Raw genomic sequence first — 26,216 nt, forward strand, 5'->3', positions numbered from 1 at the left:
CACCATCATTGAACAAAAAATTGCTAGTACGGAAAAAACTGAAAATCCCGGTTCCTTAGAGGCATGGTACCGAAATTACCGGTTCCGAAAAACAGCTCCGGTTCCGGAAACCGTGAATCGCCCTATACAGGGTGAGTCTTTAATAAGTACAAATATTTTTAAGGATAGTATATTTTGGCCCCAGAAGTATGGGGATTTTTCTGCGCATTTTTTTTTTAATCTGGAATTTTTTTAGTTTTTAGTTAAAAAACATAATTTCTTGATAATATGATAACTAGGGTTCAGAACCGAAAATTCGCGGTTCTTTTGAGATATCAAAGAACCTGGACTCGAAATTATTAATTCCCGGTTCTTTCGGTACCTTCGGGACTCGGTAACAATAATTAAAAAATTATTCTTTTTATTTATTTTCCATTTATTTCTCATTGTTCGGAAACGCTACAACGTACCATAACCGTGAATCGCCCTATACAGGGTGAGTCTTAAAGAAGTACAAATATTTTTAAGGATAGTATATTTTGGCCCCAGAAGTATGGGGATTTTTCTGCGCATTTTTTTTTAATCTGGAATTTTTTTAGTTTTTAGTTAAAAAACATAATTTCTTGATAATATGATAACTAGGGTTCAGAACCGAAAATTCCCGGTTCTTTTGAGATATCAAAGAACCTGGACTCGAAATTATTAATTCCCGGTTCTTTCGGTACCTTCGGGACTCGGTAACAATAATTAAAAAATTATTCTTTTTATTTATTTTCCATTTATTTCTCATTGTTCTTGCTTCTTTTCTCCTTTGAAATGTCTGTGTCTAGTATTTATTAGCAATTATTGAAGTTTAAATATGTTATTTTATTATTTAGTACAATGTGTTGTTCAATGTATGTATTAGTTATCCAATGAAAATCACCTAACCAATATATTACTACAAAACAAAACCATTAATGTTAAAATTAAACTTGTTTTAAATTAAAAGTTGTAGAAAATCTTTGAAATAGATAATAACATAAAAATATGTCATTATATATTTTTTCCGCATTTCTTCCCATCAGAAGATTTTCAGATACAGAAAAATTGTTACTTACATGAAATGAGAAAGTATTTTGTTTTCAAGCAAATTTTTACTCGATGGTCAATTTTTTTATTTTATTTTATTGTGAATTAATATTTTCCTAAATACATCTCTGTGAAACTATGGCGAGTGCCACGACTATACTTTGTCTAGTTACAGACGACGCCTATACAGCTACGTCAGCATAATAAACCTTGGACCACTAAAGGTCTATGTATATCTTCTAAAAACATGCGTTCATTACCTCACTTAAAAAAATTCTCAGATAGTGTCTTCTTCCACAATTACGTAAAACTATACAGAAAAATTTATCATAAGACTATAAGAGCCGCTAGGGACCTTTATTATAATAGGAAAATAGTCAATTCTGGTAATGTTGCTAAAGAAACATGGTCTATTGTGAATGAATTGAGAAACAAAGCTTCTTCGTCTAGCAATATCTCTACCTCACCTGAGAACCTTAACGATTACTTTGTAAATGTAGCGAAAAACTTAACTAATACCATATGTCCTTCTCATGATCCACTTTCTTATCTCTCTAATGATAATGTAAACTTACACAGTTCCTTTTTTTCGCCCGTAGTTTTAGAAAAGCTTCGCAGTACAATTAATACCATCAAAAATAAATCCTCTTCTGGGACCGACGGGCTAACTTTAAAAATGTTTTCGAATCTGCCAGAAAGCACTCTGAACCACCTAACAACTTTAATAAACATGTCGTTCCAAAATGGTATTTTTCCAAAATGTCTTAAGACGGCTGTAATCATTCCTCTGCATAAAGGAGGAGACAAAGATGAAGCTTCTAACTATCGCCCAATTGCACTCCTTCCAACTCTATCTAAGATCATAGAAAGGTTGGTTAAAAGAAGGCTGGTATCTTTTCTGTTTAAGTACAAAATACTTACTGAATATCAATTTGGATTTCTAAGCAACAAGTCCACAAATGACGCTATGTTTTCCCTCCTTAATAAAGTTTACTCCAGCCTAAACAACCATCATTCTACAGCAACAATTTTCTGTGATTTTTCTAAGGCGTTTGATTGTGTAAATCATAAGATCCTAATTAATAAACTGCAGCACTATGGGTTCAGCACTGAGCAAAAGAAGTCGACTTGTGAGGGTGGATACCACGTTATCTTCTAGCAAGCCAATAGAATGTGGAGTACCACAAGGCTCAGTACTAGGCCCTATTTTGTTTCTTCTTTTTATTAACGACATGGCTAACATAAACATCAGTGGCAAAATATGTCTTTTTGCGGACGACACTAGCTGCACTTGGAGCAACAAGGACATCACGGCACTTCATAGGATTATATCAAATGACTTAATCACCATTAAATCTTGGTGCGATTCGAACCTCCTGAGTCTCAACATTTCTAAAACTAAAGCTTTGTCGTATAAAAACTCGTTGTAGCCTTTTGTACTTAACAACATCACCATTAACGTCGTAAAATCTGTAAAATTCTTAGGGCTTGTTGTGGACAATTCTCTGAAATGGGACATACATATCGAAGCTTTGTCGAAAATATTGAGCTCTGCCTGTTTTGCATTAAGGTCTGTTTCTAAGGAGCTTAACTTGTCAGTGGCTAGAGCTGTTTATTATGCACTTTTTGAGTCGCACCTCATGTATGCCCTTCCATTCTGGGGTACGTGTTGTGCGACTCAATTTGACCGCATTTTCAAGCTCCAGAAGAGAGCTGTTCGATATTCACTGGGACTAAACAGCAGAACTCATTGCCGGGACTTTTTTAAAGAATTAAAAATATTGACTCTTTCTTCCTTATTTATATTTGAATCCGTTTGCCTAATACGTAAACATATATCAGCTTCAGAAAGGCCATCTCACACTTATCCACTCAGGAACGCGGAGCAAGATCTTTATCTACCTACCCCACGCTCAGAGTTAGTTAAAAGTTCAATATTATACAACTCGAAAAAAATGCACAATCACCTGCCATTTGAAATCAAATCCATAACATCATTTTTTTCATTTCGCAAAGCATTGAACTCTTATTTACTGGACAAGGCTTTCTACGCCGTAAATGAATTATATTTTGAAAATCGAATTTGATCTTGTAAACACTGGTCTAATGTTTGCTATTGCTATATCTACTAATGACATCGAAATAAATTTATTTAGAGGTCATTGATATTTTACTATAAACTAACTAAATATTTTTGAATATTATTTTAATTTTTTTGTTCTTTGACATTGTAAACATTTATAAATGTTTATTTTAAACAATAAGACTGACAATATTATTTGTATAATGTTTTGTATTATCTTTTGTTTGTTTGTTTGTGTACCTTGTTTTTTTACTTTGTTTGTTAGTTTACCTTTGTCTACAAACTGAAAATTTTTTTGACAATAAAGGCATTTATTTATTTATTTGTTATGGTAAAAATCAGGAAGGTGCTCCTCGAGAGTAATCATGTGTCAAAATGGCAGCAGAGTCTCTTAGACTCCATATCAACAGTTAGAGGTTAAAAAGAACTAAACACCTTTCTAAAAAACATCTAATAAACACTTCAAACATTATTAAGCAAAAGTACTTTACTATTTCAAATGTAGCTTTTTATTTTATCTAAGGCATCCAAGTTTCAGTAGATATGTAATTGTTTTCGATTTCGTTTTCTAAAATTCTTTCTAAATCCATCATTGAGATTGTAGAACAAGATAAATTAAGTAGGTACTTAAGATTTTTGATGAGTTTAGGAGTGATTTTGTAATTATTTTTTGTTGATTTTTAAAATTTCTTTTGATTTCTAGGTATTGCAATTGATGACAAAACCTAGTTCTGGCAATAAATGAATTTTTAGACGTTGTTAAGTATAAACAATCCTAAAATACAGAGTGACCAGCATATCATTGTCAAAGAGTAGATAAGACAAGAGACGACAGTTCGCGCGGTACCTTTCATGTTTGAGTGGTGGGGAGAGTGACCTCGTCTCGCTTGTCCCTTTAAATTTTCGTAATTTTTTCGCGGGAAATTTGAAATAGACTATTATTAAAACTTGCCTTTATAGCTTACAAATAGTTACTGTATGGGTAAAGAAATAGATAGAAACGAAAAAAAAATGACTTTTCTAAATATTATATAAAATAAATTATAATTAGAAACATATTTGTCGGGGAATAAAGATAATAAAAACAATATTTTGTATATCGTTGGTAAACAAGATAAAGTGACCAAGTCAATTTGTAAAAAATGTTTTATTTACGTGTATTTTTTTTACATATGGACTTTTGAACAAGTGTAATATCACAATGTGGAGTTTATGTACAAAAAATAGAGTTGCTCAATTTTTTTTGTAAAAATATATTACAAGCTTCTAGCCAGGTTTTCGGTCTATGGATTACATTTAGTTTAATAACATAATTATATAGTATATTTCTATAAAAATACTTTCTATGATCCTTTGGAAAAGAGTGAAATATTATGTTTGTCGAAGAATAAGACCTATTTTTGCAGTCTTTATAAGCACACACATTGCCACCATCTCGTCTTTTCCTGCTACTCGTGTCCTGTTCAGTATTCATATTTAACAATAATTACAAATTAGTACGCAACAAGAACGATACTAAAACGAAACCTTAAAAACTATCAAAACGATAATATTTCGAAAAACTCTGAAAACACACTTTAAAAAGGTAAAAATACAAGAAAACAACTAATCAGATTTGTTTATATTTAAGCCTCATTAGCACAGCTGATTATATAGCGTCCTAAAATCATAGGTTAGAATAAATAAAATACGCCGTTGTCAGATTTTCAGATTTTATCTGTTTATCTTTGAAATCGATCAACTTAGTCATTCTGTTTCTTTGATATTATCAGTACATTGCGAAAAAAGAACCTAAACCAACCTAAACTAAAAATTTACATTTCCGTATTAACATACGTTACTTATATATCCTTCTTATATTATTAATTTATTTTCAGAAAATCTTGTTTATTTTTCAAAGAAATATACTTGGCAACAGACAAAATGGGACTTGATGGGACCTTTAATTTTTAATATATCTGCGTCTCTCTCGCGAAATTCGACTTCTTTGTTCACTATCGTCCCTTATCTTATCTACTCTTTGTCATTGTTTCATAATAAGATCTATCGATTAAAAATATTTTCAATAAGGCGGCACTTCCGAAAATACCGGATGTTGACAATAATTTTCTTACTTAATTTTCTGTAAAATTTTATGAATTTTGATATTAAACACTCTATACCATTAACCGTTACAAACCAAACCAAACCAAATTTGAGGGCGGCCGTTTCGGTACAATTGTACTGAATTCGGTACACCTTGACCAAATTCGGTACGTCATGCGTCAGTACTACATTTTGGAAAAATGGTAATTTTCGGTACGAAATTTCCACAGTATAAATGCAACTAGTAAACTGCTTCAGAATGAGAAACTCGACATCATTGAGTCCACAAAAGCTCTAAAAGCTATTGACGACTATTTTGTCAAAATAAGGACTGACGACCATTTTAGAGAAATATTAGTGGATGCTGCAGAACTGGCAGAAGAGCTCGAAATTGAAGCAGTTTTTACTAATGACATTAGAGCTCGTACCAGAAACATAACTAGACAGTTTTTGTATGAATCAGTGGATGAGCCAATTTTAGATCCACAGGAAAAGTTTAAAATCGATTTTTTCTTTGTTGTCCTGGATACAATCCATGAGGCTCTCCAGGTGTTTTTCAAAAATGTGCGTTTTTAACAAATCGCTGTAACTTTTTTGCTATGGAAAATTTTGTATTTCTATGAAAACATTTCCAAAGCACCTTTTTACGTAGAATTTAATTGTTTTAGTATAATTTTTTTCAAATTAATAATTTAAGAGTTATCAACAGAAAAATGGACGCATTTTTTCGAGCTTGCTCCAGGCGGCCAACAGTCTAACGACTGCCCTGGCTATCTATTTTAAAAATTAAATTGTTCGAATGACATATAATATTGGCCATAGCTGTACCGGAATTGAGCCATTAAAATATTATCATAAATCAATTTTTTTTTCAAATGGAAACCTACTTTTTTGATTTCACTAGTAAAAATGTTGTTCAATTTGTTACTTTTTGACTATACATGTACCTATACCTAAAATAAATCGTTTTTAAGGTTTTCTTGATTCGATAAGGAACAATCAATTTTGTTTTAACAATGTTTATATTGTTTAGAGAATTCTTCATCAATCTCACTCAAAAAAATGACTCTAAATCTTAATCCTTTGATTGTTTTCACTAGACTAAGTGAGCTAAATGGCGTACCTGATAATAAATTACTTACTCCGATAACGCTTGGTAGAAAGGAATCTCGGTCATACGAGTACCACCACTTAAGTAATCAATCGGTATCGGTTTGTCTTCGGTACTACTAGTTCAGATAATCTCGCACCGAATGGAATTTCAACTTTACGTACTTTTCAGCGCTCATTTCTCTTGAAAAAAAATCTTTAAACAAACTTAAACGGTACCAAAACGGCTCTTTTTTTAGACTATATTTGTTCAAAAACTTAATGGTTTATACAGATTTATAAACGTTTATGTCTTGAGCTGTATATTTTTGAAAAAAAGTAATTATTTTTTGATAGCGGTTGTTTTGGTTTATTTTTTTGAATTTCGGTGGTATTGTGAGTGTGATCAAAGGATATTGGTGATAATTAGAATGCTCACAGGATGGAGATTGACAGTATCCGAATGTAAGTACCTACTTTCTTAAAGCTCCTATCTTTTGATAATTCAGTTTTACAACAAAACTGTCGTTTTACCTGCACTGAAAAAATATAAGTATACAGGGTGGTTTACCACATACGACACGGAGTATTGTAGCTAAACGATGAGATTTTTACAAATTGTAAGTTTTGGGTTCGATGAAGGACTATTAGAGGTACAATTTAAAAATAATTTTACAAGATACAGAGTGTCCCAAATAAGTAAAAAATATCAAAGTTGTATTTTTTTAAATGGAACACCCTGTATATTATTACATTTTTTAGTTTCTACGATTAAAATAAAGGTAAATTTGATTAAGGTTTATTATACTTAAACTCCAATTTTGAAATATTTTCAATTTTGTGAAATTGCAGTAAAAATTTTAATGTCTTCATTTCTCCAAGGGTATCAAAGTTTTTAATACTAAATATTTACTGAAGTTTATTTACTGATCAGTTATTGTGTTGCAATAATAAAAATAATACTACCTTATACAGAGTGTCTAAAAATTTATTTTAAATAATTATTAGCTTCAAACGGCAATAACTTGTTTAATTTAAATGGAACACCCTGTATATTTTACGAGAATCAGATGCACAGTTTAATTGTCTATCAAATTATATTATACCATTTTTTACCTATCTCTTTAAGTTTCCGTAGAAAATGCATTTTAGTAATTTAGAACTAATTTATCAATATACCCAGGGACTATTGACATTTTAGATTATTTTTAAAAATGTACCAAATTTTTAAAGAGTACAGATACTAATATTGTTGATATAATTTGTTTATTTCATTAAAAAATAAAAAAAACTGTTTAAATATTTGTTAAAGAGGACCAATTAATATGATTCCAGTTTTCAAACTACATTAACTGACTGTTTGCGTTGATTAATAATAATTGCTCCAAATACTAAAAAACTGAATTTTGTATGGGCATTAGACAGTGTGATAAAAAGTAACACCTAGAGCTACCCAGTTTCCTCAGAAGGCTCCAAGCCTCCTGCTAGATTTTTTGAAATCCATTCTACCTGTCGTTTCTTCCCATTTTTTACAGCGTTCTATATCAAGACGATTAAGGAGCTCGTCTGCTATCTCAGAGTCTCCGTTGTTCTGAAATTCCTGATAGAGCTGTTCCATCTCGTCGCTCCATCCTGGGACATATTCCTAAATAAAAATTAATAAATAATTATTCATAAATAAATGCTTTTTCCTAATGTGCTAATGAGCCACCCTTATTCTATTTAAAAAAAATTGAGATATGATTAAAAATACGATTTGGGCATCTTTTAACCGGCCAGGACAAGATACGAAAAACAGTAGACGATCAAATCTAATTTTGCAAAGCTCCTTGATTAAAAATTAGTGTTTTTAATACAGTCATGGCACTCTAGATTGAAACTTTTTTTAAAGCAAAAATGTCAAAAGTTGACATATGATACGTCATTGTGCTAATGAGCCACCCTTATTCTATTTAAAAAAAAATTGAGATATGATTAAAAATACGATTTGGGCATCTTTTAACAGGCCAGGACAAGATACGAAAAACAGTAGACGATCAAATCTAATTTTGCAAAGCTCCTTGATTAAAAATTAGTGTTTTTAACACAGTCATGGCACTCTAGATTGAAACTTTTTTTTATAGCAAAAATGTCAAAAGTTGACATATGATACGTCATTTTATTCAGAGTGTCATTTTCTATCGAATAAAGTAAAAAAAAACGAGAGTGCCATTTAAAAATCAACAGTTGTAGTCATTTCCGGTGAAACAGGAAGTGACCGAAAACAATTGAATACGTCAATCAATCCTAATTTATGTCATATACTAACATACTAAATCTCGTTTTTTTATCTGAAAAAATAAAAAAAATTATAGGAGTGAGCCCCTTTCGAGACGCACCCGGTATAGTTTTTAAAAAAAATGAGATATTTTTTCTCCAAAGCGGATCTACAAAATATACAGGGAGTTCGAACAGCCCGTGGACATAGAAGAACTACGTATTATTTAAATATTATATTTAAAAAAATAATTATTAACGATATTTTATAAAAAAATAATTATTAACTATATTTTAAAAAAATATATATAAAAACTGAAATCAAAAAAAGGTATTAAATTTTATAGAAAATATTCGGAACTACGTCAAATCACTGGAGTTTTCATGATTTAACCAGATAAATAATTTTTTTACTGTTAATATCTATCTAGGGTGAGTATGTGTGTCACTGGTTAAAAACCAATTAGATATATCTTGATCAAATAAAAACAAACGCTACAAAGATTACCTGTTGCGTGGAAATATGATAAGAAAATAGATTTTTAATTGTTCTTTAATTAAATCAAACTGTTTACCTTTTTTATTAATATACTGTATTTTTCCATAAGGGGTTTACTACTGGTTCTTAGTAAAGCCACTAAACTATAAGGCTATTAAAAGAAAATTTGTTTTATGTGAAGAACCGTTGAGCTAAAACAGATGTCAATGAGTTTTGCAACATTTTTTGTTAGTTTTTTGCCTTGATAATTTGTTTTTCTTTTTCTATAGCCTGATAAGAAAAACTTCTAAATACTTTTCTTCTAACAATTTGTTTCTAGGTTTTCTCATTCCTCAGAGGTATGTCTTGGGTCTGATGGGGTTCCTAGCCATTGTAAATGCCTACGCAATGAGAGTGACACTATCCATTGCAATCACTGAGATGACCAATAGCACCCATTCGTCCAACAACACATACGAAGATTACTGTAATGTTGGAGTTAGTAATTCTTCAGATACCAACGTTGTTACGGTAAGAAAACCATTTTAGTTTAAAGTTTCTTTAACAACATATACATATAGTGAAAATCTTGAACTTGAGATCAAGTAAGCATTTGCAAGCAAGTTGCGCTTATTTAAGAAGCATCAGGTAATATTTATTTTTTATATCTAAATAATAATTAGAAAATAATCAATAATTGAATTAGATTACAGAAATTCAGATAATTAAATAAAAACAAGTAGTTTTTTATCTTTGAACGATTTAAAAAAAAATCATTGTCAAAACAAAAAATTGCAATAACATATGCAATTTTAGATAAGATACTAAATTATAGATAAAAAAATGAATAAACCCTGAATAAACCCAATTTAAGAATAATATTTTAGAACTGGAGCTGAAAATAGTTATTATTATAGTTATTGTTTTCTTTAGTTCGAGTACACACTGAAAGTTTTACATGCAGTTTTATCAATTATCAATGATCCCTTCCCCGACACAAACGGTACATTGTGAGACAGGAATTTATAGAGAGAAACAAGCCCTATAATATAGGATACAACATTTTAATGAACAGTGATTTCCATAAAATCAATAAAATGAAAAATATACGAAATAATATACATGTAGTGATTTCTTTCGAAAATCGACAACTATGAAACTATGATCTCTTCCCCGACACAAACGGTACATTGTGAGACAGGAAATTGTAGAACTATGAAACTATGATCTTATCATTGCGTTTAGTGCAGTTTAAAAGAAAAAACTTTTTTTAAAAGAAAATTTTACTTTTTTACTGAACACTGAACAGGTAAGACAGTCAGGTAAAATGTTCTGTATAGGCGGTGCTTAACAGGAATTATTGTTAACGTGTCTGCATTTATTAAACAAAACTCTTGCCAATCATAAGGTTAACTTACCTTTCTTTAAATAAAAAAGTCCTTCGCGGTAGAGGCTAGACAAATAAATTGCTATATCATCGGGTTTGTTTGTATGCTAAATACCTTACGAAGATATTTTTATAATTTTACCAGACATTTTTTGAAGAAAAAGAACTTGAAGAATACCGGTAAGAAGCAGTATATAATGTAAACAGCGGAAAATTTTCTTCTTAAAGAAATCATCTAATTTCGTAACCTGTTTCAGTTAGGTATTAATACGAAATATAAAATTTTATGCAATTCTTGGTTTTCTCTCTTCAGGCGTTTAGTTATTTATGATTTATTATTAGTTGTAATTTTTGTTGATTGCAAAATAATCGCAATAAATTTAATTTATATTTTGATCCATAAGCATATTACAATCCAAAAAAGTATCTTTTCCTTATTTAGGTCTCTGGATTTCGAGTTTATCTTTTATACATACCTCATTTAGGAATTATTTTAGATTTTTTTCTATCAATTGAATTACATGGATGTATTTTTTGTCTATACCAAAAAAAAGTTTAGTTGTATGATCGAAAAAAAAACGGCGTCAGCGATGAAATGAAGATCGATGGTATTTTATGTGAAAACTAGCGTGTACCCGCGACTTCGTTCGCGTGGAATTAATCATTTGTAATGGTGATGATAAAGCAAAGCAAGAATTTTTATTAACATATTTTTACATCAAGCAGTTTAAGCAGAATCGTGGTTAATCAATTACCCAACGTTTTGGAACATCCTGTATAATTTTTCAAAAAATTTCAAAATATGTAAAAAAACAAAATAAATTATGCGTGTCCAAGCGTTTTCCCGAAAGACTAACCGTTTTTTCAATAACAAATATTGTAATATTTGAGGGGCGTTTTCACCCTCTTGGTATTTGAGATTCGAGAACCCCTTCTTATCGAACCTCTACAACCCACAGTCAATCCGTTTGCTAAAAATCAGCTTTAAACGTCAAGCAGTTTAAGCAGAATCGTGATTACTCAGTGGTCATATTTTATGAAACACCCTGTATAAATTTTTAAAAAATCTAAAAATATGTAAAACAACAAAATAAAATATACGCGTCTAAGAGTTTTTCAGAAAAACTCACCGGTTTTTAAATAAAAAATATTCTAATATTTGAGGGGTGGTTTCACCCCCTTAGAATTCGAGTTTCGAAAAATCCCTTCTTATCGAACCTCTACACCTTAAAGTCAATCCGTTTTCCAAAAATCAGCTTTTTACGTCAAACGCTTTAAGCAGGATCGTGATTACTCAATGACCAGATTTTTCGAAACAACCTGTATACATTTTTTAAAAATCTTAAAAAATATAAAAAAAAGCGTTTTTTCGGAAACTTGACCGTTTTTTAATTAAAAATTATTGTAATATTTGAGGGGTGCTTTCACCCCCTTGGAACTGGAATTTCGAAAAATCCCTTCTTATCGAACCTCTACACCCTAGAGTCAACCTGTATGCCAAAATTGAGCTTCTTACGTTGAGTGGTTTGAGCAGGATCGTGATTAATCAGTGAGTCAGTCACTTAAGGAATTTATAATATATGTATTAGCCTGTATAGATTATATGGGAAATTTTATTGACAGTCATTTCCCAGCCAACTGGACGCCGTTTTTTTTTTTTTCGCTCATGCGGTATACTATATCAATACCAGAAATATGCCTCAAAGACAATGATGACCATTCTTGTTGGTTCATTGTCGATATTCCTTTATATTTTGCTTAATGTCTTAACCAAGCGTAATTTTACTAAGACACAAATACTTTCAGAACCCAGATCTTTTATATGATTGGGACGAAAAAACCCAAGGAATCATCCTTAGCTCCTTCTACTGGGGATATCTGATCACCCACCTTCCGGGTGGTATAATAGCCAGCAAGTTCGGCGGTAAATACACCCTGGGACTGGGCATACTCTCCACTGGAATCTTCACAGTCATCACTCCATGGGTGATCCACATCACCAAAGGGGACTGGAAATGGGTGGTGGCCTTGAGGGTAGTCGAAGGCTTGGGCGAAGTAAGTTTTAGATAATTAAAAATGACATCGTTTTTAAAGAAAAACTTAGCAGTTGGTTTGTGTTTGTGTGTAGGGTACGACTTACCCTGCCTTGAATACCATGCTGGCACAATGGGTACCTTTGGGGGAGAGGTCAAAGATTGGGTCGCTGGTCTACGCTGGAGGTCAAATAGGTAGGTTAAATACACAGAGTGTCTTATTTGTGGAAAGCAATATTGCTGTCAAAAAGTCTTCGAAACTTTTTCAAAGTATGGTTTAGGTATGTGGATGATATTTTTGCTGTTTTTGACACACATTCAGACACCATAGATAATTTTATTTCTAAGTTAAATAATCGTTTTCCTTCCATTAAATTTACGCATGAAATTGAGAACAACGACAGATTACCATTTCTAGATGTATTAGTTATTAGAAATACTAATAATTGCCTGGAATTTGATATCTATAGGAAAAATACGACCACACGCAGATATATTCCTAATGAATCACATCATAGTGTTGAACATAAAATGGCTAGTTTAAATTTCTTAGTTCATAGATTACTTAGTTTCCCCCTTTCCATTAGGAATGTAGCTGAGTGTAATGGATATTCTCCTTCACTAGTTCATAAATTAATTAGAAAACGTAGGTATAGGTTAATGATTTCTGAAAATTCGACTTTTCAAGTGGAGAAAGATACGTCTAAATATTTTTCGATACCGTTTGATGGAGAGTTATCCCGTGGTCTAAAAGGAATTTTTAAGAATGTCAATTATAAACTTGTGTATAGTGCTAATAATAAATTACAACAATTATTAGGTAAACCAAAGGATAAAACACCTCCACTGGAAAGGTCGGGTATTTATGAAATTTCTTGTAAAGATTGTAATCAGAAATATGTTGGGCAAACTAGAAGATCAATATTAACTAGATTTAAAGAACATTTAGCTCAGATAAGATATGGTAGACTGGATAAATCTTGCGTTGCCGAACATATTGTTGATAAAGAACATTGTATAGATCTTAATAATTTAAAATTAATTAAACAAGTCTCAAATTACAGGCAATTAGATGCATATGAAAGCATCAGAATTAATAAATGTAAAGATAGTATGAACAGAGACAACGGTCCAATTCCTTCAAGTTCTTTGTTTCTACTACTCTAGTGGCGGAAATCTAACTGTTACGCTCGGTGGGCTCTGACTCGGTTGGCTAGATTTTGCCACGCCCACTCGGTGCCCACTGAGCATATAGTTTATAATTATCTGCTGATGATGCTAACATGGTTAGCAAAACGCGCGTCCAGTGTAAAAGTAAAAGTGTTTTGGTGTGTTGTGGTGATTTAGTGTTTTTATTTTGCTGTGTAACACCAAAGGTTCCAACCCTCAACTGTAAAAACATTAATAGATACATATTCATCTAAAATACACGAAATTTGGTGATCTGGATTCACGAAATCTGGATTTTTTTGTGAAGTTGAAGGAATAAGAAAGTTTTTTAAAGCTCCATTGAAGAAATTCCCTCGAAAATTTCTGGCAACATTGGTATCACTAACTATTTCAAGCAATTCAATCATTGCTAACAATACGATGTGTACTAAATATAAAGGTAGACACAATTGCAAACATTATAATGGACTTATCTAAGAATTTCCTCGTTTTTTTTGTAGATAACAATGAATTTAGGGTCATTTACTTTCTATATTGACTATCAAATATTAGATATTTGTGTTAAATCATCAGAATATTATTACTTCTAGTACTCAACCAAAATACACAAAAAATAGTAATTCATCTCTATGTTTGCATCTAAATATTATTCATTTCAATTAAAAAAATGATTTAACTTGGAACCAATTTTTATAATACAGAATTTGTGTATTCATGCGTCTAGCATCACAATCCAATTAAATAAGTACTATTACGTGTTATTTTTATTTGTTTTTAGGTACCATTGTCTGCAATCTGATCAGCGGTCAATTGATCAAAGCCACGCAAGAATGGGCATCAGTATTTTACCTTTTTGGGGGACTCGGGATTCTGTGGTTCTTGTTTTTCCAAGTACTTTGCTACTCGGCCCCGGAAGACCATCCTTTCATCAGCGACAAGGAGAAAATATTTTTAGAAAAAGAATTAGGTAAAGAATGTTTAGTTTAATCACTTCAAATCGCATTCATTATAGTGATGGGTTGTTATTTAACTATCTGTTATTTTATAACAATTATTTATAAATAACATAACGCAACCGTTACTACTTCTAAAAAATAACAGATATAAAATAACGACACGTAGAGATCGGCCGCTCGTGAAACGAAAAACGAAGTCGGCGCTCTGCATCACCACAAAATTCTATGCTGCTCGAAGCAATTCCAAAAAACAACTAGTATGGATGGAAAACATGTTATTTCGTCAACCATCTATACAGGCGGCGAGACAACGGACAACGGAGTGGGGAAAGCGCTACGGCGAACGTAGCTGCTTCGGTCGATACCGTCGATGGTCGTATTTACAACAGCTTAAAAATAATAGGATATAAAAGAAGCAGGTTTTTTGAAACAGTTGCGGGCATAACGCCTGGCGGTGGAGATAACAGGAGTGGGAAAGGAACGCTGCTGCATCGGTCGATTGTCGATGGAGGCTCGCAACGGGTTGGAGAAGCAGTCATTTTAGATATGTTGTTTTTCAACCTGTTACGAGCATAACAGGGCGGCGGTCGAGATAATCGGTGTGGGAAAGGAAAGCTGTTGCATCGGTCGATTGTCGATGGAGGTTCGAAACAGGTTGGGGAATAATGCATCAGTTGTTTTAGATACATTCTGTTTCAAACTGTTACGAGCATAACGGACGGAGGTCGAGATATTATGGCGCTGTATGTTTCAGTACTTACTTATTAAGTTTCAATATTTAGGTATTTATATATTCTAAAAAATTTTCAGAATAATGTTTTAAGATTTTTTTAAAATGCATACAGGGTGTTTTGAAAAATATGGTCATTGATTAATCACGATCCTGCTTAAAGCCCTTGACGTAAAAAGCTGATTTTTGGAAAACGGATTGACTTTAGTGTGTAGAGGTTCGATAAGAAGGGATTTTTCGAAACTCGAATTCTAAGGGGGTGAAACTACTCTGAAATATTAGAATATTTTTTATTTAAAACCGGTGAGTTTTTCGGAAAAACTCTTAAAACACGTATATTTTATTATGTTGTTTTACATATTTTAAGATTTTTTAAAAATATATACAGGGTGTTTCATAAAATATGACCATTGAGTAATCACTATTCTGCTTAAACTGCTGGACGTTTAAAGCTGATTTTTTGCAAACGGATTGACTGTGGGGTTGAGGTTCGATAAGGAGGGGTTTCTCGAATCTCAAATTCCAACAGGGTGAAAACGCCCCTCAAATATTACAATATTTGTTATTTAAAAACGGTTAGTCTTTCGAGAAAACGCCTGGACACGCATAATTTATTTTGTTTTTTTACATATTTTGAAATTTTTAAAAAATCATACAGGGTGTTCCAAAAGTTGAGTAATTGATTAACCACGATTCTGCTTAAACTGCTCGACGTTAGAAAGCTTATTTTTGGCAAATGTGAGAAAATTTTATCCAGTTTGTATGTTAATGGAAATTCTTGTTTTGCTTTATCATCACCATTAGAAATTATTAATTCGACGCGAACGAAGTCGCGGGTACACGCTAGTTTAAGTGTAAAATTAATTCGAACTCTAGTGTGTAGTTGGTTTACTTATGAAGAATTATAGGTACTACACATTTTCTTATATTGCTATTTTTTGACCGCAAATGGTAAAATCATAACTAAGAGCTTCTCGCCCGTCGAGTGAGATGCACCCTGTACACTGCTACGCAATTCAGGATCTACGCGGATCGAGGGGCAGGGCGTAGGTAGATCGCAATGTGTAGGTATAGACGAGTGGCGGAATTTTGGCTTTTTTTATATCGCAATTTGTAAACAGCGCTTATTTGTAAACAACCACCGTTTTTAGAGAGGTATTTTAAATAACAATCGATATTTAGAAATGTTTTGACACCCTGGAAATACTACCACCGAGCACGTCATTGTTGCAACTTGCAACTGCGTTAATACGCCTGGCGGTGACCGTCTCATACTCTTTCAGATATTTAGCAGTAAAATAAAGAAACCTGTTATTTTTAAGCTGTTATTTTAAGCTGTTTTTTATAAATAACGATAAGTTTCAACTGTTATCTAAAAATAACAGTTTTGCCCATCACTAATTCATTAAGAAGATTTTTTTTGGAGAATATGTAAATATATGTAAATAATTGGGCCATTATCTCTATTTATATTGTCTTTACCTTTATTATACAGGGTGATCCGAACTGTATTCCGGAAACTTCGGCAGCATAATCTGCATATAAAAATAAGTAAAAAAGTTCGTATAAATGTATCTTTAAAAATGCTTAGTTTCAGAGATACAGGGTGTAGAAGTTTCATTTTTATTTCGACTTTTTCCAAATAATTTCTGAAGTAACGTCAATATTTCGATAAAAATTATTGTCTGCGAGTTTTTTGACTTGAGAAATTTGATTTAGATGTCAATATGCTTCCTGCTTGTAGAGGGCGCCACCTATATACTTTTAACTCGTTTGAAGAGTAATAACTTTTCGTCCGTACCTGTATAGAACTACTGAGTAAAGAAATATACATTTACGACGTTTTTTACGTAAAGAAGGTCTCTTGGTAAAAATCGTTACGAGTAATGGTTCTCGAGATATTTGGAGCTGAAATTTTCAATAACTGTCATTATTGACACAAATTAAACATTTTGACTAAATAAACTGCCCGTCAAATTAATCACCACAGCGATTTTTTTACTCATTTTCAACGAGTTGTAACTTTGAAAAAAATGGACCGATTTTGTTGATTTTTTTTAGTATATTAAAGATCGGTTTTCGTAGATTGATCTGATTTTTCTAAATTTTGTATGAGATTTAGTTTTCTATGATATACAGGGTGTGAAAAAAGGAATGTAATTTTTGTAATTTTTGTGTTGCTGCCATTTTTCCAAAAAAAAAATTAACTGGAATTATAGTTTTTGGGTATAGCTAAGACTAATATCTCGGGACGTATTTGGAATTTTTACGATAACTCATCTGGAATAAAAGATAATCAATTTTTAGTCTAATTTTTTTCTATGTTTCTTAAGAGATATGCTAACAAAACTGAAATTAACTTTAAAATTGTAGGATATTCGTTACTTTTACAATGTGAAATTAAAAGAAAATGATTTATCTAACGCAGTTTAATACAGGATCTCTTAAAAATACGACCAGCAAAAAAGTAAAATTATTTTTTTAACCTTATGGGCTGTTAAGTTCTGAATATTAAAAAAATAATTTTACTTTTTCGCTGGTCGTATTTTTAAGGGATCCTGTATTAAACTGCGTTAGTTAAATCAGTTTTTTTTTTTAATTTCACATTGTAAAGGTAACGAATATCCTACAATTTTAAAGTTAATTTCAGTTTTGTTAGCATATCTCTTAAGAAAGGTAGAAAAAATACAAGTTAGAGTAAAAATTGATTATTTTTTATTCCAGATGAGTTATCGTAAAAATTCCAAATACGTCCCGAGATATTAGTCTTAGCTATACCCAGAACTTATAATTTTAGTTAATTTTTTTTGGCAAAATGGCAGCAACACAAAAATTACAAAAATTACATTCCTTTTTTCACACCCTGTATATCATAGAAAACTAAATCTCATACAAAATTTAGAAAAATCAGATTAATCTACGAAAAACGATCTTTAATATGCTAAAAAAATCAATAAAATCGGTCCATTTTTTTCAAAGTTACAACTCGTTGAAAATGAGTAAAAAAATCGCTGTGGTATTTAATTTGTCGGGCAGTTTAGTTACTAGACTGAAATCATAAATTTGAAATATTTTTGTGCCAAAGCTATAACAAAAACTGTTTTATTAAGTTTTTAATTTATTAATTCATAAAAAAGTTCATATATTTATCATTTTAGTCTTTTTTGTCAATAATGACATGTATTGACTATTTCCATTCTAAATAGCTTGAGAACGGTTGCTTGTAGCAATTTTTACCAAAAGACATTTTTTACATAAAAAATCACGAAAATGAATATTTCTTCACTCAGTAGTTTTATACAGGTACTAACGAAAAGTTATTACTCTTCAAAACAGTTAAAACACATGTAGGTGGCGCCCCCTACAAATTGAAGTCATATTGACATCAAAATCAAATTTCTCATGTCACAAAATTCCCAGACACCAATTTTCATCCAAATATTGACGTTACTTATTTTAAATTAAAAAAAAACTTTAAATTATTTAGAAAAACTCGAAATAAAAATGAAACTTTTACACCCTGTATTTCCGAAACTAAGCATTTTAGAACACACATTTATACAAACTTTTTTACTTATTTTTATTTGCAGAATATGATTCCGAAGTTTACGGAATGCAGTTATGACCACCCTAAATATTTATTAATTTTGATACTTTCATGGTAAGTGCATTTATTCTTATAGTTATTAATGATACAAGTTCGATACGAACATCATAATGAAACGCGTGTAACGTTACACAAATTTCATTAAAAAGTTCGTATCGAACGTGTATCATTCAAAATTTAATCTACGACGCGACACGAGGGACGATCCAAAGAGATTTGATTTAATTTAAAATATCAGAGATATCCTCATAAAAATTAAAATTCAAAATTATCAGGTGCCCATATTAGTCGACGCCGTGGTAACCGTGCTTGTTGATTGTTTCTATTTTGACTTTGACAACTCAATTATTGATGTTCAATTTTGTGTTAAACGTTCAGTGTTAGCAAAAAGCAAAAAATAATATTAATATGGGTGATTCTGATTCTGAAAGTGTCCCTTCGGATATTGCAGGCATTGCGCAAAACGTTGTCGATTCCCCACTTCCCGAAAAATCAAGACAAACTTACGAGCAAGCCTATGTAAAACTTGAAGATTGGTGTAAAGGGAAAGGAATCAAGAACAGTAGTAACGAAAAGGTTCTCCTGGCATATTTTGAACATCTTTCAAAACATAGGAAGGCTTCATCACTTTGGATATATTATTCCATGCTACGTTCAGTTATATCAGTGAAGAAAAATACAGATATTAGTAAGTACGTCCATCTAATTGTATTTCTAAAAAGAAAATTGGAAGGATTTCGGTCAAAAAAATCGAGAATTTTAAGAAAAGAAGACATAACTCGTTTTTTGTTGGAAGCCGATGATAAAACTTATTTCCTGACAAAAGTTTCATTGATAGTGGGACTTACGGGAGCCTGCCGGCGTATCGAGTTGACAAATCTGCAGCTGCAAAATGTTAAAGATGAAGGACAATGCATTCATGTCATTATTCAATTTACGAAAACAAAGATATCATGAGATTTTTTTTATAACGAAAGGGAATGTTGAAGGAATAAATATGGTGGAAATGGTTCGAAGATATATAGCTATGCGGCCAAGCAACACAGAGCATACTCGATTTTTTGTGAGGTACAGAAATGGAAAATGTATCAAGCAACTCGTTGGCATTAATACTTTAGGGAAAATGCCGTATAAAATAGCATTGTTCCTAAGTCTTCCAAATCCACAACAATACACTGGACATTGTTTCCGTAGATCGTCTGCGTCGTTACTTGCAGATTCAGGAGTGATTTATTAACTGTTAAAGGACATGGTGGTTGGCGCTCTAACACAGTGGCAGACAGCTATACAGAAAATTCCAAAGAAAATAAGAAAAAAGTGTCATGTAATATTTTGGGTAACATTTCTGGCAATGATGGGTCTTCAACAAGTTCAAGCACTCAGGAAATAAATTTACTATCTAAAAATTCAACTCACCTGTCATCGTCTGGAATTAATTTAACCAATTGTACTGATATTATAATTAATGTTTACAATAAATAAACGTATTTAGGTACCTTTTTTGCTTGTTTCTTATTTTAAAATTTGCGTGCTATTATGAAAGCCATAATGACATCCAAATGACAATGTTAAATGTGTCATAATGACATTGTCGTAGATTAAAATAGTTTTTGTATTAATATTACAATTTTTTCCTAATATTTTATAGGTTCAATATCTTCGGACCGTCTACCCATCCCATGGAAAGCTCTCGCCACTTCTGTACCCTTATGGGCCTTGATAGCAGCCCAAATAGGCCACGATTGGGGCTTCTACACCATGGTCTCCGACTTGCCCAAGTACATGAAAGAAGTCCTAAGATTTAACGTTGCCGATAACGGCATTTGGAACTCTGTTCCCTACGCTGCCATGTGGGTGGTATCCATGGCAGGAGGTTGGATATGTGATTGGTTGATTTTGAAGGGTTACATGACTGTAACTGGAGCTAGACGATTCTTTACTTGTTTTGGTAAGACATTTAAAGTTTCATTTGCATTAAGTTGCTTAAAATATTCTTTATGAAATGTGGAAAATGCCTCAAATAAAACTGTATTAAAAAAGTGCTCAAGGCTTTTATTAATACACTCAAATGCAAAAAAACACAATAGAGACATTTTTGGTAAAATTTGTGTTATATTTTTGTTAAAATGTGTTATATTTTTACACAAAAAGTGTTATATTTTTGTTATTTTTATCCGTATTTTCATGATTTTTTTAGCAAACTGTATATAATTATATCAACTTTAGTTCGGTAAACTCAGTTTTTTAATAAACTTTAGTAATTGGCATATTATACAGGGTTAATCAAGGAGTTTTTTTACCATAACTTTGACACACCCTGTGCAATAATTTCGTGTATAAATTTTCCTAAAATATAATTTTACGGTCAGAACCATGTCTCCTGAGCATTTCGTTTTTTGGATCATGTCAATACATGCCTTGGTTAATTTTTAAGAGCGAAATGAACTTGCCACGAATAATTTGCAATTTTTTCAATTATAATTTATTTTTGAAGTTTTTTTTCAATAGGTGATTATTATGAAGTATATACTACTATAAACTGCCCATCGTGTTCGACGTTTAAGAAATGCTTGGCAGGAGGAGTAGAGGCCACGAAGCGGTGCCAGCTTCGTTAAATGAAATTCGCTTGGTCCTTAAAGAAGAATGGGAGAGCATAACGCAATATGATATATGCAGTCTCAATGACAGTATGAACGTATGTAAACAGGCAGTTATAGCAGCCAGGGGAGACAATACACAGTATTAGCACAGATTAGGTATACTATATGTATACAGATAAATATCTTATCCCTAATTCGTTGTACGAAAATTGTTTTTTATGACGATGTGCAAACGAGTAAAATTTCCTGTGCGCAAAAATAAACTCGCGTAAAATAACAAAAAACAGCGTAATAGAGAGATATCGCTAAACCGAATAGCGTGCGTGGACGTTAATAAGGTCAGGTGTTATTTCCTTTACGTGAGGTGGTATTAACTCTCTTCATTTATAGTTACCGGATCGGAAAAAACTCTGTTCGCGTCGCGTCCGCTATTTAAACTTAACCTAACTTTGAATTTAAAACTTTGAAATTGTTTTGTTTACTAGGTATTTTAAAACTAAAGGGCTAAAGTGCTAATTTCCAGTGCTTTATTATTCAACGTCTGCCAGTGGGTTTAGGGCAACAAGCAACAAATTCTCTTAGAAGGGCTAAGTCGTCATCTGCTGTAAACCTAAGCCTCTTTATAGGTTCTTTAATATTGGAAGAGGTGGAATCCATATTTTGGGCCGTATTTATTTAATTAAAACTAATCCCAGCTATTTAAATATCAAATTACCTAATAAAACTAAAGTAATAATTCAAAACAATTCAAACATAACCTAAAATAAAAGATCTCGCCGGCCGGCCCCGGTGGTAAAATACCCGCACATGCCCATTTAAGCAATTTTTAAACGTTATTTAGAAATAGCGCTTGGTGTAATTGATCCGCAAATTACGTCAGGCGGTAATGTTATTAGCGGGGGTTGTTGTTAAAAATTGACTCGCGCATATCGTAACCATGATAAGGTACGCGTAACTGCATGACGCTATTTGGTTTTCCGATATCTCTCTAATAACTGTGCCGGTCAGGCGCTGTGCACAATTTTAGAGGCCATAAGTGGGCGTAAGCCTAACTAGTGCCCGATTCCGAAAATTGGAACCACGAAAAACAATAAAGAAAAAACAAAGTTTATAATCTGTGGTATTAGGGTATTTTTTACAAAATTTTTTCTGTTTGTATACTTCACTATTTCAGATGTTTCTTTTAATATCGTTAGTTCTGTTATCGTTATTAATCTTTATTAAAACCAGGACTGTATCGTTAGTCTTAATGTTTTTTTTTTTTTTTAATTTAGTATAGAATATCCGATGCGACGTAATATGACGTTACGACAATAACCAAAACCATCTCGCCATATTAAAAAATTACACCAAAGTAATGATAATTGAAAAAATTGCAAATTGATCGTGATCAGATCATTTCGCATTAAAAAATTAACCAAAGCATGTATTGTCATGATCCAAAAAATAAAATGCTCAGGAGACATGGTTCTTACCGCAAAATTATATTTTAGGAAAATTTACAAACGAAATTATTGCACAGGATGTGTCAAAATTATTGTTCTATTTTTTAACTATTAAAAGCATATTGTTTTTCCCTAGCTGCTGTTGGTCCAGCCATATTCATTATGGCCGCTTCCTACGCTGGATGCAACACTACCCTGGCAGTATGGATGTTTACCGTAGCCATGGGTTTCATGGGCACCTTCTACTGTGGCATGAAAGTCAACGCTTTGGACTTGAGCCCGAATTTTGCCGGCATTATTATGGCTATTACCAATGGGATTGGGGCAGGAGCTGGTATAATAACGCCATATTTGACAGGAGCACTGACAGAAGAGGTACTACCCTGTATATTATACAGGGAATTTTAAAAACCGATGCATATTTTAAAAACCAATGCCCATTGATACAGGGTGTCCCACTTAAGATGGATACAAGCCAATATCTTGATTGTTTGTTGAGCGGTCTTTTTCATTTTTGGCAGGAGGCTGTATGGCTATAAGACGTACATTTTGCCCAGGGTAAGAAATGCGATACCTCATAGACGTACGTTTTAATGGGGTTTAATATTTTTCGAGTCAAGAGTAAACTACTTTTAGGACAGTATTTATTTCAAATCTGATAAATTATATTGAATCCTCCTTACCTAAGATACTTAAGTTCTAATTTTGATAAATATTGATACAGGGTGTGTCATTAAAATAAGATATTTTTATTTTTATTATTATTTTTTTAAGTACTTACGACGCCACTGGATAAACAACTGGTTTGGTATCAATAACCAATTATAACCAATTATCAATTAATAATCGTTTTTTTTATGGTGGTTTGGTCGAAGATGTTGACTTTTAGTTCGTTATTGGTTTATGAATCTTTGTTTAGAGCATACTTTTCAAAGTTAATAGTGATTGTTTTAAATATCTAACTATTTGGATTTTTTTAAAATATTCCTCAATAATATATATAATATCTTAATTATTATCGAAGCTATCTGAAAACTTAAATCGATTATTAATTGATAATTGTTTATAACTGGTTATTGATAATAAACCTGTTGTTCATCCAGTGGCGTCGTAAGTACTTAAAAAAATAATAATAAAAATAAAAATGTCTTATTTTAATAACGCACCCTATATCAATATTTATCAAAATTTGAACTTAAGTATCTTAGGTAAGGAAGAAAATTTACGTCTTATAGCCATACAGCCTCCTGCCAAAAATGAAAAAGATCGCTCAACAAACAACCAAGATACTGGCTTGTATCCATCTTAAGTGGGACACCCTGTATATATCTATATATATATATATATATATATATATATATATATATATATATATATATATATATATATATATATATATATATATATATATATATATATATATATATTACAATTTAAATTTATTGTTATTTGCTAATAACCGAAGACAACAAGTTAATATTTGGTTTTTTCTTGTGGCAGCATACAATCACAGAATGGAGAATAGTTTTCTGGATATCTTTCGTTATTTTCATCACCAGCAGCATAGTTTATATGTTCTATGGAAGTGGAGAAGAGCAATGGTGGAACGACTCGAGCAATTTTGATGGGAAAACAAAAACTATCAATCTGGAGTCAATAAGGCATTCAGAAGATACTAAGGAAAAGAACGAGAATAGATGACTGCTTTTTTAAACATGTACTTTATATATTTAAGAATAACTAAAATATATTGTTAAGGCGACTTTTGTTAAACTTTAAAAAATCATGTTGATTTTATTTAAGAAATAAATATATTTATCTACATCAGTGAGTTAAGAAGCTCTTAACTCACGCATTTTGAGTGAGTTAAAAGCTTCTTAACTCACGCATTTTCATTACCGCACTCCTTTTTTAGATGACTACCAAAGAGAAAAAAATATTTTGTAAAACATTTATTTTGCACTAAATACCTACTAAATACAAATAAACTGTTCTATTGATAATAATTATAAAAACATGAAACCTTATTTATTATAAATGTTAATGATACAGTTTCAACAATCTTTCATTAAATGCCTGATGAAGCATATATATTCATTTTAATAGATACCATAGTACGTATCATTGAATAGAAAGCCCAAAGAGACGAAGGCTTATAAGTAGCGGATAAATTGGAAAAATATGTTATGAGTACCTTTTCATTTCCATAGTTGTGTACTTTTTTTTCATACTTGAGTATGTATATTCATACTTCGGTTTCGATCATGCTGGAAGCAATCCAGAAATGGCTCTGAATGCCTCTTCTTCAATGTCAGAGAGAATACTTTCTGAATCACTCATTTTTTAAACTAGTGACATCAATATTATTTACTGTCATATTGACATTGCCATGCATAGTGTTATTTGAACAAAGGTATTCAGGTAATTGATTTTTGCTGTTAACTCACTTGTATCCATAGCTTGTATCGTAAATATCTATTATAAACCTTCAGTTTTATTACTTTTATGAATTACAGTCCTATTACAGTATCCTACAATAGTTATAGGATTGCAAAATAAAAACGCTAAATCACCACAATACACCAAAACACTTTTACTTTTACACTGGACGCGCGTTTCGCTAACCATGTTAGCATCATCAGCAGATGATTATAAACTAAAGTACAATCTACAAGTTGAGCGTTTGTATACTCGCCCAGTGGGCACCGAGGGGGCGTGGCAAAATCTAGCCAACCGAGTCAGAACCTACTGAGCGTAACAGTTAGATTTCCGCCACTAGAGTAGTAGGAACAAAGAACTTGAAGAAATTGGACCGTTGTCTCTGTTCATACTATCTTTACATTTATTAATTCTGATGCTTTCATATGCATCTAATTGCCTGTAATTTGAGACTTGTTTAATTAATTTTAAATTATTAAGATCTATACAATGTTCTTTATCAACAATATGTTCGGCAACGCAAGATGTATCCGGTCTACCATATCTTATCTGAGCTAGATGTTCTTTAAATCTAGTTAATATTGATCTTCTAGTTTGCCCAACATATTTCTGATTACAATCTTTACAAGAAATTTCATAAATACCCGACCTTTCCAGTGGAGGTGTTTTATCCTTTGGATTACCTAATAATTGTTGTAATTTATTATTAGCACTATACACAAGTTTATAATTGACATTCTTAAAAAATCCTTTTAGACCACGGGATAACTCTCTATCAAACGGTATCGAAAAATATTTAGACGCATCT

General features: G+C 31.8%; 1 protein-coding gene across 2 annotated transcripts; it reads left to right on the plus strand.

The window, feature by feature from the left end:
- The first annotated feature begins 6,394 nt into the window (after positions 1–6,394).
- On the plus strand, positions 6,395–24,787 carry LOC115881040 (putative inorganic phosphate cotransporter). Of its 2 annotated transcripts, none has more exons than XM_030898400.1 (8): positions 6,395–6,772; positions 9,382–9,572; positions 12,235–12,483; positions 12,557–12,656; positions 14,410–14,598; positions 20,573–20,872; positions 23,106–23,344; positions 24,470–24,787. In XM_030898400.1, exons 1-8 carry the CDS (start codon positions 6,739–6,741, stop codon positions 24,668–24,670), a joined length of 1,503 nt encoding a protein of 500 aa, XP_030754260.1. In that variant the 5' UTR covers positions 6,395–6,738; the 3' UTR covers positions 24,671–24,787. The 2 variants fall into 2 exon arrangements, with proteins under 2 accessions (XP_030754260.1, XP_030754261.1); XM_030898401.1 differs by lacking the exon at positions 6,395–6,772 and adding an exon at positions 9,171–9,289.
- Positions 24,788–26,216: the final 1,429 nt, after the last annotated feature.

Source organism: Sitophilus oryzae, unplaced genomic scaffold (assembly GCF_002938485.1).
Source record: "Sitophilus oryzae breed Bouriz unplaced genomic scaffold, Soryzae_2.0 scaffold_1693_pilon_pilon, whole genome shotgun sequence".
NCBI lineage: Eukaryota > Metazoa > Arthropoda > Insecta > Coleoptera > Curculionidae > Sitophilus > Sitophilus oryzae.

What these genes read in the sequence shown, in the direction of transcription:
- LOC115881040 (XM_030898400.1), top strand. Translation starts at nt 6,739, where the DNA reads ATGCTCACAGGATGGAGATTGACAGTATCCGAAT. An exon ending in TAGTCGAAGGCTTGGGCGAA is followed by an intron (nt 12,484 to 12,556) that starts GTAAGTTTTAGA and finishes GTTTGTGTGTAG; the next exon opens with GGTACGACTTACCCTGCCTT. An exon ending in CTACGCTGGAGGTCAAATAG is followed by an intron (nt 12,657 to 14,409) that starts GTAGGTTAAATA and finishes ATTTGTTTTTAG; the next exon opens with GTACCATTGTCTGCAATCTG.